Below are 15410 nucleotides of genomic sequence, written 5' to 3' on the forward strand. Positions count from 1 at the left end.
AACTTCCTAAGTTACAAATACAATTAATGATAGCTTATTAGCATTAGAGCAGTATCTCTGCACGTGTGTGTTGATTCTCTCAGGTGCCACACGCTGTACACAATTGGCTAGGAGAGCAGATACAAACATTAATATATTAACTGTACTACAGTATACACATGGAGGGACATTACAGATGTACAGCCATTTCCTCACCACTGTTCAGGCCACCTGGTCTTTTAGTCTGATTTTCAATGATGTGCCGTGACTCTAATCTGCGTAACCGTAAGAGTCTATTTCCTCCTCTGACATCAGGGGGCACTTGATCCATACAGAAAAAACTTAAAAGATCTCTCTTACTATCTGGAGTTTCTCAAAATGCCTGGCCACTGGGTATGTGGAATCTCTATTCTGTGTGGCCCTGAGATGTTCCAAAATTCTTATTTTGGTGGGGTGGATTGTGCTTCCTATGTAACGCAAACCACACGGACATACCAGACAGTACACTGTGTGGCTTGTGTTACAATTCATCAGGCTTTTGATCTTCATTGGTTCTTTAACACCTGGTATCTGATATTGTAACACTTTGTGGCTGTGTTTGCAGGCCCTACACTTAAGACATGGGTAGAACCCTGCCAACCTACAAAATGGGGACACTCTACTTTCCTTCTCACAATGGCTCTGTACCAGACTACTGCGTAGGGATCTAGCTCTTCTAAAAGTGATAAGTGGCGCCCTTAAAAATCCTTGCCTATTATCGGATTGGATTTCAAAATATGCCAATTACTAGCAAAGATCCGCCTGATAATTATAGCATCACTTGAGTAATTGGTTATCATCCTCAAGATGTCACCACCCTTACACTTTTTGTCTTGATTTTTCTTCATGTTTTTCTTTTTGGTTGGTTCAACTGACACTATCAGATCTTCCCTTTGAATCCTATCGACTTTGGATTTTACCAATTCAAGAGTGACCCTACTATATCCTCTCGCCTCAAACCTTCTCATGCATTATTTCGCTGCAACCTGAAAATCACACGCCCTTGGGCAGTTTCTCTTAATCCTCAAAAGTTCACCATATGGAATGCTACCAACGGTTGTTTCAGGATGGCAGCTTTTTGTGTGTAAAATGGAATTCCCTGCGGTTGGTTTTCTGTGCAATGAAGTGCACAGTCTGCCCTCCGCAGGGAAAACCTTCAGGTCTAGGAAATTCACCAATCTCAGGCTGATTTCCCCAGAGAATTTGAGGTTCAAATTATTGTCATTGAGGATCTGTATTGCCCTGGCAGATTCTTCCATGCCTCTATAGACAATGAATAAATTGTCTATGTATCTTGTGCAACTCACAACCTTATTGGTCCAATCCGTGTTCTCATCCGCCCATGCCACCTGCTCCTCCCACCAGCAAACAAAAAGGTTTGCGTAGCTGGGGGTGAAGCAGGTGCCCATCGTGGTTCCACGGATTTGCCTAAAGAATTGCTCCTGAAAAAGGAAAATGTTCTTACTCAGACAGAATTGGACAAACTCCAGTAGCATAACATTGTGTTCGGCCTGATTGATAGTAATAATAATAATAATAATAATAATAATCTTTATTGCATGATTAATTAAAATCTTTGCAATTAGGCAGTAAAAACAAGAAAAAGAAAAGTACATGAATAAAGCCTTTAAAAAGCAATTAAAAGAAAAACATTTAGAAAAGTTAAAAAGTGAGAGAAAAACCCTGCGGGAAGTACAGTACTATACGTTAGGAAAAAAGGTCTTTCACAATCAATTGTGACTTTGATTATCAAAGGAAAATAGTCTTGAGAGCAGAAGCCATTCACAATACGACAAATTTAATTACTAACTGCTGAGTTTAGGGCTGTGTTGACTGATTTCATAAAGCGCACTAGCCTGCATGCTAGTTGGATGTTTTCTCCCTTAAAGCTCATCAACAGAGCTTGTCTACGGGTTCGCACACGTCTCTGATTCCAAGGCTGTGTTAGTAAGCTCTTTCGGATACTCTCTAGAGCTTTGCAACTACACAGCAGATGCAGAACGTCGTCCTTAGCATTTTCGCAAAGCCTACACTTGGGGTTGCAGTCCAGGCGCTTCCAGGGGGCAAGATGTGTCCTGATTGATAGGGTTAGTGTCAAGAAACCATTTAACTGCTTCCATCCCCTGTATATGATCAATGCTGGTATACAAGCTTGAGATGTCAGCGTTATCATCATCAAATCCGACTCCCACTTCAATGTCTCAATTGTCAACAAAAAATCCTTAGTGTCTTTAATGTATGATTTCAGTTTATATACAAAATTGGAAAGAAAGAAGTCCACAAACCTGGACATGTTTTCTGTCAGGCTTCCTACTAATGAAACGATAGGACAGCCTGGTGAACAGGTCGCATGTTTATGCAGTTTAGGCAAGTGATAAAACGTTGGTACTCTGGGGTATTTACATTCCAAATATGCATATTCCTCTTTGTTCAGCATTCCCCTGTAATACCACTTGTTCAGGATCATTCTGTAGGCGTTGACACTCTCATCGAATGCTTTCCTTGTCACCTTCATGTAACTTCATCACCTACATCACCTAGTTGTGCAAGGGCTTTCTTGTTGTAGTATTCCCTGGTTAGCAACACTACATTCCCACCCTTATCAGATGGTTTGCATATAATCGTCTGATCCTGCTTGAGGCCTGAAATCACTTTTCTGTGATCCTCTGTAATATTTGCTTTTACTTTAAGTCTATTCTTATTACTTATTAATTTCAGAAGTTCGTTGGTTGCCACGTCAGTAAATACATCGATGGAGTCTACCGGCATCATTGGACAAAATCTAGATTTGGGTTTGAAGGGAAATCCTGTATTCACTTGTATGACTCCAGCTCTTCTTATCTCCAAAACTGATGATGGCATCACTATTGCAGGTCTGCCCTTATCCACTAGATCCTCCATGACTGCCAGGGTTTCAATATCTCCTGCTGTCAGTTTATCCATGTAATTAAAATCCATTACACCTGGACTTGATCTGATATTGTCTTTTACTTTGAAAAATGTCAGTAGTTTTAATTTTCTCCCGAATTTAAATAAATCAATTTGGGTTTGTGTGTACTTAGATACCTTAGTTGGGCAGAAACTGAGTCCCAGTTGCAAAACTTCCTCTTCCCCAGGCTTTAATACCCTTGGCTTTAGGTTTACAACTGTAAGGACTTCCATCGCATTTTCTACTTCTTGGTCCATTGTTTTTTGCTCCGTGTTACTCTCGGCGAGGCGGTATTGTCGCTTGCTCCACGCACCCCTCCTCGTCCGATGTTTCCTTTCTTTTTTCTTTATGGGGGTTTCTCTGGTACCTTTTTTCCCCATGTTTCTCGTATCACCTAAAACTTGTCTAAAAAAGGGGCAGATGCGGAGGTTGCTGGTTGTGTCATTCCAGAAGCTCCTCCCTCTCTTTCTTCTTCACTGTGTTCTACATCAGTGACTTCAGATTCAGAGGTTTCTTGGCGTTCCACTGTTATCTTCATTTTGTTACTTAACAACTGCTTCCTTGGTTGATCGTATCTCTTAGCAAAGGTCAGTATGCAACCCTGCTGATAGTCTCTCTCGTCCCGCTCGAATTCATCTTGCTTTCGTTGTTTAATCTTTTGTTCATATACTTTGAGGCGTTTCTTATATATACATATATTTTTTTTTTACAGTTAGGGTCAGATTTCAAAACCAGTGAAATTCAGCAGTTATAGTTAGCGGCGTTGGATAACCATAGGGTGAGGTTGGTGGCGGCTTGGTTTGGGTTAGAAGACTGGGTTGGGTGTTGAGAAGGAGCGATGCGGAGATCTGGTCGGTGGTGATTTTGTTCCAGTTTCTTTGCAGAGTTTGTTGGAGGTGGTTGGTAGGTTTTGGCTTGTTGTAGGTGAAGTGAACGCAGCTGTGGTCAGTCCAGAGGAGGTCCGTAGTGTGGCTGAAGGAGATATGATTGCTGGAGGTGAAGATGGGGTCGAGTGTGTGACCTGCGATGTGGGTGGAGGAAGTGACTAGTTGTTTAAGTCCGAGGTTGGCGAGGTTGTCCAAGAGGGTGGTGGTGTTGCGGTCGTTGTTCTTTTCAAGGTGAAAGTTGAGGTCTCCCAGAAGGATGTAGTCTTTGGAGGGGAGCGCGTGTGGAGTGATGAAGTCCGTGATGTCTTCACTGAATTTCGCGCGGGGACCTGGTGGTCTGTAGAGGAGGGTGCCTCTGAGTGTGGTCTTGGGGTCGATGTGGATTTGGAAGTGAAGGTGTTCGGAGTTGGCGAGGTTGGCGTCAGAGCTGGTAGAGATGCGGATTGATTTCTTATGGACGATAGCGATTCCTCCTCCTGTGTGGCCGAAACGGTCCTTGCGTGTGATCTTATAGTCTTCAGGGATGGCAATGGTGATGTCTGGGGCGGAGGAAGCGTTCATCCATGTTTCTGTTAGGAAGGCGACGTCTGGAGAGATGGTGTCTAGTAGATTCCATAGGTCAATGGCGTGTCTGTGGACCGAGCGGGTGTTGAGAAGGATGCATTGTAGGTGGTTGGGGTCGAGAGTCTGTGGGGTGGTCGTAGCGGAGTAGTTGTCGGTGCCGCTGAATTTGCAGGAGTAGCAGGAGAAAGGTCCATGGGTGTGTCCAGGAGCTGCTTGGACGCAGTTTGGGGAGCGACCGGAGTTAAGGGCTAGGAGGGTTGCAGCATCGTAGGTAATGCGGGAGGGCTGGGAGGGACAGGGGCCAGGGGGTATGGCGCTGGGCGCAGTCCAGGCGCGGACGGGCGTAGACGGGCTTACCTTTGGCGCACCTTCGGTGCATTTTGGCAGCATTTTGAAAGGAAAGATAAACAGCCGTTCTCCTAGTGAGTCTCACGTTGTTACATTTAGGAAGAATGTTGAAGAGTAGTATGTTGAAAATCTGAAGCCATTGTTCTACAAACTCTCAACCAGCCTTGGATGGAAAAAAAAATCCTGAAGAATGTACAAACTGAAAACCAATTTTTGTCTGTATAGCATCAACAGCAACGCTTGACTCAGCTTTGTGTGAAGCCGCCATTTTGATTCAATCAATAACGTCCCCCTGCACACATTCAGGGACCTGGTCGTGTCTTCAGGTCAAACGGATTGTGGGACAAGATGCAGAAAGGAAAAGGAAAAAAGTTCCGCCGGACCCCGGGAGCCCGCCGCCTATGTCATGGGCGATCTTTGGCCACACCAGGGCGATAGTGAAGCTGCAGCAGGTGCAAATAAGCTTCAGACAGTGTTACAAGCACTGCTCAGAACTCTCAACTATGACACCACCTCGGTGCCATCCGGATCTTGGCGCCTTGTGCTGGTTCCGGCCTATTCACACATCGGTCCGCTACTGACACCACCTCACAGGCCAACGGGGCACCCCACGCCGACTTTCGGCGCAGCATTGTAGGATGGCCACACCAGAGCAGCAACTTGCTAAACACCACCTCGGTGCCATCCAGATCTCGGCGCGTTGTGCTGCCTTCGGCCTACTGTAGCCGCAAGTGGATAGCGAGTGAAACACCAAGGGGCGCCCCACATGCAGCCGAGGAGCCTCCATCTTGGGGGCGACGCACAGCATCACCAATGCAGTCGGATCCTCAAACAGCCCCCACTGACTGACGCGACCTCACAGGCCGACTTTCGGCGCAGCATTGTAGGATGGCCACACCAGTGCGGCAACTTGCTGGACACCACCTCGGTGCCATCCGGATCTCGGCGCGTTCGAGTCACTGTACCGCAAGAGTGACCGCAACTCAGCTGGACACGCCGTCTTTAGGCGCAGCATTGTAGGATGGCCACACCAGTGCGGCAACTTGCTGGACACCACCTCGGTGCCATCCAGATCTCGGCACGCTGTGCTGCCTTCGGCCTACTGTAGCCGCAAGTGCGGACGCAACTCAGTTGGACGGCGAGTGAAACGCTAAGGGGCGCCCCACTGCTGCCGAGGAGCCTCCATCTTAGGGGAGACGCACAGCCCCCACTGACTGACGCGACCTCACAGGCCAACGGGGCGCCCCACGCCGACTTTCGGCGCAGCATTGTAGGATAGCCATACCAGTGCAGCAACTTGCTGGACACCACCTCGGTGCCATCCGGATCTCGGCGCGTTGTGCTGCCTTCGGCCTATTCGCACATCGGTCCGCTACTGACGCCGCCTCACGTGCCAACGGATTTTCTTCGCTTTTTATAGCCCTATGCCGCATAACAGGTCATGTGACTTGTTTATAAAACTTTTCATTGGTTCATTTTACTTTTGGTTTCCTAATGATGGAAGGCTAGGTCATATGACCTAAAAATAACACTTTTCATTGGTTTAGAACATTTTTAATTCCCAAACGATGAAAGCCCCACCTTGTTTCTGGATGTTTCAGACTGAAGCTGGCGTCAGCATGAAAGCACCACCATCTCGTGGCTCCGTCGTGGTCATTCCGCGAGCAATCATGGCAGCCGCTCCCCACCGGAAGCCTGCAGGAGTCGAGGGCCCCCAAGACTTTTGTAGAATCTTCACGGCTGAGGGGACGCTTTCGAGAATGGGGTCCAAGACCTAGCAGACAAGCGTCCGAGTTCCAAGGTGTCCCAGGGCCATTTTAGTGGACCAGGCCCAAAAAGGAAAGAGCCTGCTGCCATTTTGAGAGTCCTGTGGCAGCCGCCTATCGCTGCACTGCAAGAGTGGGCGCAACTCAGCTGAATGGTGGATTTTGGCACAGTGTACCAAAAGCGGGCGGAATGGCAACTGAAACGGTAAAGGGGCGCCCCACTACAGCACACAAGCCGCCACCTGGGGAGGCCCGTTCACGCCGCACCCCCCCCCCCCCGGGGCCCCCCACGCCGTTTTTCGGAGCAGCATTGTAGGATGCCAAAACCAGTGCAACAACTTACTGGACATCACCTGGGTGCCATCCACATCTCAGCGCGTTCTGCTGCCTTGGGACTATTCGCACAACAGACCGCTACTGACGAGGCCTCCCCGCGCACCCCCCGGGACGCCCCACGCCGTTTTTCGGAGCTGCATTGTAGGATACCAAAAACCAGTGCGGCACCCAGGTAACATCACCTGGGTGCCGTCCAGAACTCAGCACGTTGTGCTGCCTTGGGACTATTCGCACAAAACACAGCTACTGACCATTGTTGCTTCTTTTTTCAAAAAAATGTTTAAATGTATTTACTGTTTTTGTTGCGTTCTATATATTTATAAGTTATTAAAGTGTTATAATCCTACTACTTTGTTGGAGTATATTTTTTTTTCAGTTTAATAAAGTTTTATTTTGTTTTAAAAAAATAGTACAGCATAATATAACAGTATGACAAAAAACAGAACCAATATGAGAGAATCATGAGAGATAAATGGAGATGAAAAAAGGTTCAGATAAAATATGAAATGGAAGAAAATAGAAGAGAGAAAGAAAGAGAAGAAAAGAAAGGGAAAAAGAGGGAGAGAGAGAAAGAGGAAGGGATGGTTAGGGAGGGGGATAAGAGGATAAGAAGGTAGAGAAAGGTAGCCAGGTAAGGTCAGATTTAATTTTTAAAGTGACAGAAGAAGAAGAAGCAATTGCAATTCTGTGCTCATCACATACAAAATTCCACCATGTATGCACAGACAATTTAGAGTTATCCTTCCAGCAAGACAAAATTACATTCGTATAATGCTAAATTGTTTGATCTTCTCATTGCGACTGTTGGAGTATATTTTTAATGTGACACATAATTGTGAAGACTTTGATGTACAAAAAGGCATCCCTGGAATCTTCCGCTTCAGGCTCGGACCCACACACCCTCACAGTGAGAATCCCCTCCCCAAGCACAATACAGGATGGTTATCAGATAGTAGGAACGCGTGTGGTGTGACGGATCTCATCGGGTGGGGGCCTTGATCTACTGTAACTCCTTTGAACAGGGGTGATTCTCTACAGCTGGAGCCATAAACTACATCGGCAGGGCTAAGTGATAGACTGAGACCGGCCTGCACAATCAGACACAGAGGAAGAGGAGTGTCAGAGAGTGCGGTAGTGAATAGGGTGAAAGGGAGGTGTCGGGCGGGCACAGGGTGTGATTCTCAGAGAAGAACAGCCCAGATGGGAGGAGGTTTCTGGCCCATGCATGAGAGAGAGAGCGGGGGTGACCAGTGCGTGGGGGAGATGCTTGCGAGGGTGGGGAGCCGTGCTGAGGATCGACGGCATGCAGAGAGTGGGTCTGGTCAAGACATCTAAAATGGCTGCCGTGCACGACAAAATTGTGGCATTGGAAAAAAGGCAAGATAGCGCAGACAATGTTTATCAATAAGGATTAATTTATAACAAAATATTTTATCGCAGTGACAAAATGGCGGTCAACAGTTCCTGATTTCCATCGAATCGAACGTTAACAGACGTCACGCAGCAAAAAAAAAAAACGCTCACGCACAGCCGCTGGAAGACATGTATCAACATATATGAGCCTCCTCAGCCACCCTCAGAAAACATAAGGGGTCAGGATACGTCTCCCGTCCCCCCTTATACCCTGTAATTTAATTAAAACGAAACACAAAATGGCGAATTCCCGTTTCGCTACCAGTTTGCGGCCCAGTTTGCGGCCCGGGAAGCGCTTCTACCGTGAAAAATCAATTTTTTTTTATTTTCCCCACGGGACCCCTTAATAACCCCAACATCATTCCTAGGGGGTCAAGAGGGGTTTACCTTGCCCCCTTTCATTAAATTCCCCCTTCATTTTTCACCTCTTCTTGTCTCTCGATCATACAGAGAGACAAGATGGCGGCCGCACCGGACTGTTTAGAATGTTGACAGACGCCGGAGAGCCAATCAGCTTCCCTACACAAAGCTCCGCGACGCGAAAAGTACGCGATCTGGAGCACTATCTGGGACGCTGTCACAGATATATAAATTTTTTAAAACGTTAATTTCTCAAAATCTACTGGAGCACATATATTGAGACCCAGCAAAGGCACATCGGGCTAACAGTCCCTACAATTTTGCCAAGTTTCGTGCAAATCCATTTAGCCGTTCGAGCTAAAAGTGAGGCCAAACGCCCTATGAAAATTAACATGGGAAAAACGCGTTTTGGGACCCCCCTTTTTTCTCGGCCCCCCCTTAACGAAACCCCCCCAAATTTTCAAGACATGGGTAGAACCCTGCCAACCTACAAAATGGGGACACTCTACTTTCCTTCTCACAATGGCTCTGTACCAGACTACTGCGTAGGGATCTAGCTCTTCTAAAAGTGATAAGTGGCGCCCTTAAAAATCCTTGCCTATTATCGGATTGGATTTCAAAATATGCCAATTACTAGCAAAGATCCGCCTGATAATTATAGCATCACTTGAGTAATTGGTTATCATCCTCAAGATGTCACCACCCTTACACTTTTTGTCTTGATTTTTCTTCATGTTTTTCTTTTTGGTTGGTTCAACTGACACTATCAGATCTTCCCTTTGAATCCTATCGACTTTGGATTTTACCAATTCAAGAGTGACCCTACTATATCCTCTCGCCTCAAACCTTCTCATGCATTCTTTCGCTGCAACCTGAAAATCACACGCCCTTGGGCAGTTTCTCTTAATCCTCAAAAGTTCACCATATGGAATGCTACCAACGGTTGTTTCAGGATGGCAGCTTTTTGTGTGTAAAATGGAATTCCCTGCGGTTGGTTTTCTGTGCAATAAAGTGCACAGTCTGCCCTCCGCAGGGAAAACCTTCAGGTCTAGGAAATTCATCAATCTCAGGCTGATTTCCCCAGAGAATTTGAGGTTCAAATTATTGTCATTGAGGATCTGTATTGCCCTGGCAGATTCTTCCATGCCTCTATAGACAATGAATAAATTGTCTATGTATCTTGTGCAACTCACAACCTTATTGGTCCAATCCGTGTTCTCACCCGCCCATGCCACCTGCTCCTCCCACCAGCAAACAAAAAGGTTTGCATAGCTGGGGGTGAAGCAGGTGCCCATCGTGGTTCCACGGATTTGCCTAAAGAATTGCTCCTGAAAAAGGAAAATGTTCTTACTCAGACAGAATTGGACAAACTCCAGTAGCATAACATTGTGTTCGGCCTGATTGATAGTAATAATAATAATAATAATAATAATAATCTTTATTGCATGATTAATTAAAATCTTTGCAATTAGGCAGTAAAAACAAGAAAAAGAAAAGTACATGAATAAAGCCTTTAAAAAGCAATTAAAAGAAAAACATTTAGAAAAGTTAAAAAGTGAGAGAAAAACCCTGCGGGAAGTACAGTACTATACGTTAGGAAAAAAGGTCTTTCACAATCAATTGTGACTTTGATTATCAAAGGAAAATAGTCTTGAGAGCAGAAGCCATTCACAATACGACAAATTTAATTACTAACTGCTGAGTTTAGGGCTGTGTTGACTGATTTCATAAAGCGCACTAGCCTGCATGCTAGTTGGATGTTTTCTCCCTTAAAGCTCATCAACAGAGCTTGTCTACGGGTTCGCACACGTCTCTGATTCCAAGGCTGTGTTAGTAAGCTCTTTCCGATACTCTCTAGAGCTTTGCAACTACACAGCAGATGCAGAACGTCGTCCTTAGCATTTTCGCAAAGCCTACACTTGGGGTTGCAGTCCAGGCGCTTTCAGGGGGCAAGATGTGTCCTGATTGATAGGGTTAGTGTCAAGAAACCATTTAACTGCTTCCATCCCCTGTATATGATCAATGCTGGTATACAAGCTTGAGATGTCAGCGTTATCATCATCAAATCCGACTCCCACTTCAATGTCTCAATTGTCAACAAAAAATCCTTAGTGTCTTTAATGTATGATTTCAGTTTATATACAAAATTGGAAAGAAAGAAGTCCACAAACCTGGACATGTTTTCTGTCAGGCTTCCTACTAATGAAACGATAGGACAGCCTGGTGAACAGGTCGCATGTTTATGCAGTTTAGGCAAGTGATAAAACGTTGGTACTCTGGGGTATTTACATTCCAAATATGCATATTCCTCTTTGTTCAGCATTCCCCTGTAATACCACTTGTTCAGGATCATTCTGTAGGCGTTGACACTCTCATCGAATGCTTTCCTTGTCACCTTCATGTAACTTCATCACCTACATCACCTAGTTGTGCAAGGGCTTCCTTGTTGTAGTATTCCCTGGTTAGCAACACTACATTCCCACCCTTATCAGATGGTTTGCATATAATCGTCTGATCCTGCTTGAGGCCTGAAATCACTTTTCTGTGATCCTCTGTAATATTTGCTTTTACTTTAAGTCTATTCTTATTACTTATCAATTTCAGAAGTTCGTTGGTTGCCACGTCAGTAAATACATCGATGGAGTCTACCGGCATCATTGGACAAAATCTAGATTTGGGTTTGAAGGGAAATCCTGTATTCACTTGTATGACTCCAGCTCTTCTTATCTCCAAAACTGATGATGGCATCACTATTGCAGGTCTGCCCTTATCCACTAGATCCTCCATGACTGCCAGGGTTTCAATATCTCCTGCTGTCAGTTTATCCATGTAATTAAAATCCATTACACCTGGACTTGATCTGATATTGTCTTTTACTTTGAAAAATGTCAGTAGTTTTAATTTTCTCCCGAATTTAAATAAATCAATTTGGGTTTGTGTGTACTTAGATACCTTAGTTCGGCAGAAACTGAGTCCCAGTTGCAAAACTTCCTCTTCCCCAGGCTTTAATACCCTTGGCTTTAGGTTTACAACTGTAAGGACTTCCATCGCATTTTCTACTTCTTGGTCCATTGTTTTTTGCTCCGTGTTACTCTCGGCGAGGCGGTATTGTCGCTTGCTCCACGCACCCCTCCTCGTCCGATGTTTCCTTTCTTTTTTCTTTATGGGGGTTTCTCTGGTACCTTTTTTCCCCATGTTTCTCGTATCACCTAAAACTTGTCTAAAAAAGGGGCAGATGCGGAGGTTGCTGGTTGTGTCATTCCAGAAGCTCCTCCCTCTCTTTCTTCTTCACTGTGTTCTACATCAGTGACTTCAGATTCAGAGGTTTCTTGGCGTTCCACTGTTATCTTCATTTTGTTACTTAACAACTGCTTCCTTGGTTGATCGTATCTCTTAGCAAAGGTCAGTATGCGACCCTGCTGATAGTCTCTCTCGTCCTGCTCGAATTTATCTTGCTTTCGTTGTTTAATCTTTTGTTCATATACTTTGAGGCGTTTCTTATATATACAAATATTTTTTTTTACAGTTAGGGTCAGATTTCAAAACCAGTGAAATTCAGCAGTTATAGTTAGCTGTGGTAAATATAACTTACGCCCCCACAATGCACTGCTTATGACCTCACATATTACATCGCTCATGACATGGTCAGTAGCATCACTGATGAAATTGTTGAGAGCGCCCCGGAAGAGGCTCCCTCCTTTTTTTAAGAAAAAGAAAACCCTGGGGATGTGGTGGTTCCCGGGATGCGGGTGTTCTGCGCTGCCCCCAAGTCAATTTACTTTTAGCTTCAGGGAAGTGGTGCTCCCAGGGGCTTGAACGGGTCAGAGCACTCCTGTGTTATAAAAAATAAACCCCAAGGAGGTGGTGGTTCCCGGGACATAATTAGGCCCAAAGAGAGGGGGACCGTGTACCGCCGCTTTAAAAAAAAAAAAACACATGCCCCTGGGACCTGGTCCACCCTGGGGCAATAATGTAACTAAAATCTCTACATGAAAAAACATTGAATAAACAATTTTTTGACTTTCACTTTTTCTCAGTTCCCTCTTGACAGATTGTCTCAGAACCTTCTATGCACAAGAATCATTGGGGAACTTTTTTTGCAAAATTTCATGAAGATTCACGAAGCAGCGGCAAAGATATAGGCAAGTCGAAAACGTTTTTCTTAGGGAAACATGGTCCTAACTATAAGTCGAACTCTAACTGTGTATATAGTGCACCACTTCCGTAGGACTGCGGGACCATGAGAACTCTTTGCTCCTGAGCATATATATATATAAATTTTCAAAATGAAAATGAAAACTGACCAAGGAATGGACAAAGCACTGGGAAGAGCCTTCTGGACAGAAAGATGAAGTTGGAGCCTCAGTGGCACTTCCTTCCTGTTAAAAGAAAAAATATGTTTTGTGCTTAAAAACTACCTTAACCATCTGATCCGGTAGAATACTTATTCAAAAATTAAATTTCAAGTTGATTTTGCTGCTTTTCAGGTAGAAAATCTACTTAAAAGCAAACCTCTGAAAGCTACTGATTGACCGTTGGCACCTGCAAATGGCACTGAAAGGCTTCCTACCGACTGGCAATCTTGTTAGATGATGCCAAATCTCACTTGGTGTGGCCAGCTCGCTTGTTGGAGCCCCGCTCTGTTCCCCTTGTAATTATGTTACTCTCACGGGAGCAAAGTTCTGCCAAGCAGTGATTGGCGGAGGGTGGGCAGAAATCCACCTAAAAGAGTAATGTGGAGTGATGGGAATTCTGCTAATCAACAGACTTAATTTTCCACCCACTCCTATTCACTGGTCAATGTCCTAGAGGCAACAGATCATTTAGGAATTTACAATGTTGTTAGTGCTTTCCAATTTAAGAATTTGTTGTACATCGTCTGAGTAGTTATAACAAATTAACTGAAAAAAATTGATCCGTTTTGGAAAAGTATTTCATTTAGATGTTAAGAAAGAGGGTGGGATGATAGAGCTTTGTGGGTCTCCTGCTTCTAACGGTGGGGTTCGGATAACAAATGAAGAGTATGGACAACATTTGCTCTATTGTGTAGTTAGGATGTGATCCAAGTAAGAGTGGTACCATTCATGCCTGCTTTTTTGAGCTTTAGGATTAGTGTGTAACAAGTGACTGTGTTAAAGGCCGCCGAAAGGTCCAAGAGAAATAGGGCAGCTACCCCATTCTGGTCTATTGTGTTTGTAAGGTCATCCCAGATGGAGATTAGGGCTGATCCAGTGCATGTTATTGCACAATATCCTGTTTGGAATTCTGATAATAGGGAGTTTTATTTACTCAATTGTGACATCTGGCAAAAAGCTTCTCTTTCTATACATTTGCCTAGGAATCATCTTCTATTGGTCTGTGGACATAGGTTGAGATTTACACTTGTAGGTGTATGAATAGCATTTTGTGGTACTTTTGTTGTCGTATTTTTGTAATACTGCAAAGTGCATGTTGTGCATGTGTGTGTACTTTAACTCAAGAAATAACCATAGTTGAGTGATGACCAAACAGTTCATCCTTAAAGCATATCCTCCTAGTGAAGTGCCTGTTTGCATCTTTTTTGTAGGTACTATATGGAACAGTTATGAAGCTGGGCAACAAGACAACAGTGACAGACGTTATTCTTGCGGGATTCACTGGAGGGACCGGGCTGCGGATTTCCCTCTTCATCATTCTTCTATTAATCTACATAGCCACAATGGTGGGAAATGTTATGCTGATAGTCTTGGTATGTCTGGACCGACGCCTGCACTCACCCATGTACTTTTTTATCTGCAACCTCGCCCTGGTGGAAACTGCAAACAGCTCAAATATGATGCCTCTAATGTTAGTGCAGGTGTTTGCAGTGCATAAATTAATTTCACTGTCATTTTGCTTTGTGCAGTCCTTTTTTTATGCCTACCTTGCCCTCAATGTATTCTTCTTCCTGCCCATTATGTCCTATGATCGTTACGTGGCCATATGCAATCCTCTGCATTACACCACCATCATGAGTCGCAAGTTCTGCATTCAGCTTGTCATCGGCTCATGGCTGAGTTCTCTAATTGTTATCCTCTACCCTACTATCACAATAGCAATGCTGCCCTACTGTGGTCCAAACATCATAGACCATTTCTTTTGTGATACTCTGGCTGCTGTGAAACTAGCCTGCAGTGACACTGTGCTCCTAAGTAACATAACTCTAATCTCAGCGCTTCTCCTCCTGCTCAGCTCATTGGGGTTGACAGTTCTGTCCTACATCTTCATTATTTCCAGTATTCTGAAAATCCCTTCAACAGATGGACGGCAGAAGACCTTCTCCACCTGCAGCTCTCATCTGATCATGGTCACCATCATCTATGGAAGTGCCATCTTTGTTGAAGTGAGCCCCATGCTGCATCCTTCTGCTGGGCTCTACAAAACAGTCAACTTGTTCAGTAGCTTTCTCTCTCCTTTGATGAATCCTTTTGTCTATACTTTCAGAAACACAGTATTTAAGGAGGTGATAAAGTATCAAGTGTGTGGAGACGTACGTTAACCTTAAATTGCACAGCCATTTGTAAAGCAGCTTGAAATCTACACACACAAAACCAGCTTCCTGCACTTCAGAGAAACACAAAGGTCCTCAGCTCTGTGTAAAGGCTGGGCTGGTGAATATGTTGATGTGGTACATGTATGAGGCTGATATCCATCCCTCCAAGGTGGGATTGATGCATCAAAAGCCCAAAGGAGACTGTGAGAATCTGAAGAAATGAAAATGGTTCCAAAGCAATAAACAATTAAGGCATGTTCTTAGACAACCACCAACTG

The 15410-nt window shown here is 44.6% G+C and overlaps 1 protein-coding gene across 1 annotated transcript; it reads left to right on the top strand.

The window, feature by feature from the left end:
- The first annotated feature begins 14556 nt into the window (after positions 1-14556).
- Positions 14557-15138, top strand: LOC147700493 (olfactory receptor 6C3-like). Its single transcript, XM_086928432.1, has one exon. It carries the CDS (start codon positions 14557-14559, stop codon positions 15136-15138), a length of 582 nt encoding a protein of 193 aa, XP_086784558.1.
- The last annotated feature ends 272 nt before the right edge of the window (positions 15139-15410 follow it).

The sequence above is a fragment of the Lissotriton vulgaris genome, chromosome 7 (genome assembly GCF_964263255.1).
Source record: "Lissotriton vulgaris chromosome 7, aLisVul1.2, whole genome shotgun sequence".
In the NCBI taxonomy this organism is placed as follows: domain Eukaryota; kingdom Metazoa; phylum Chordata; class Amphibia; order Caudata; family Salamandridae; genus Lissotriton; species Lissotriton vulgaris.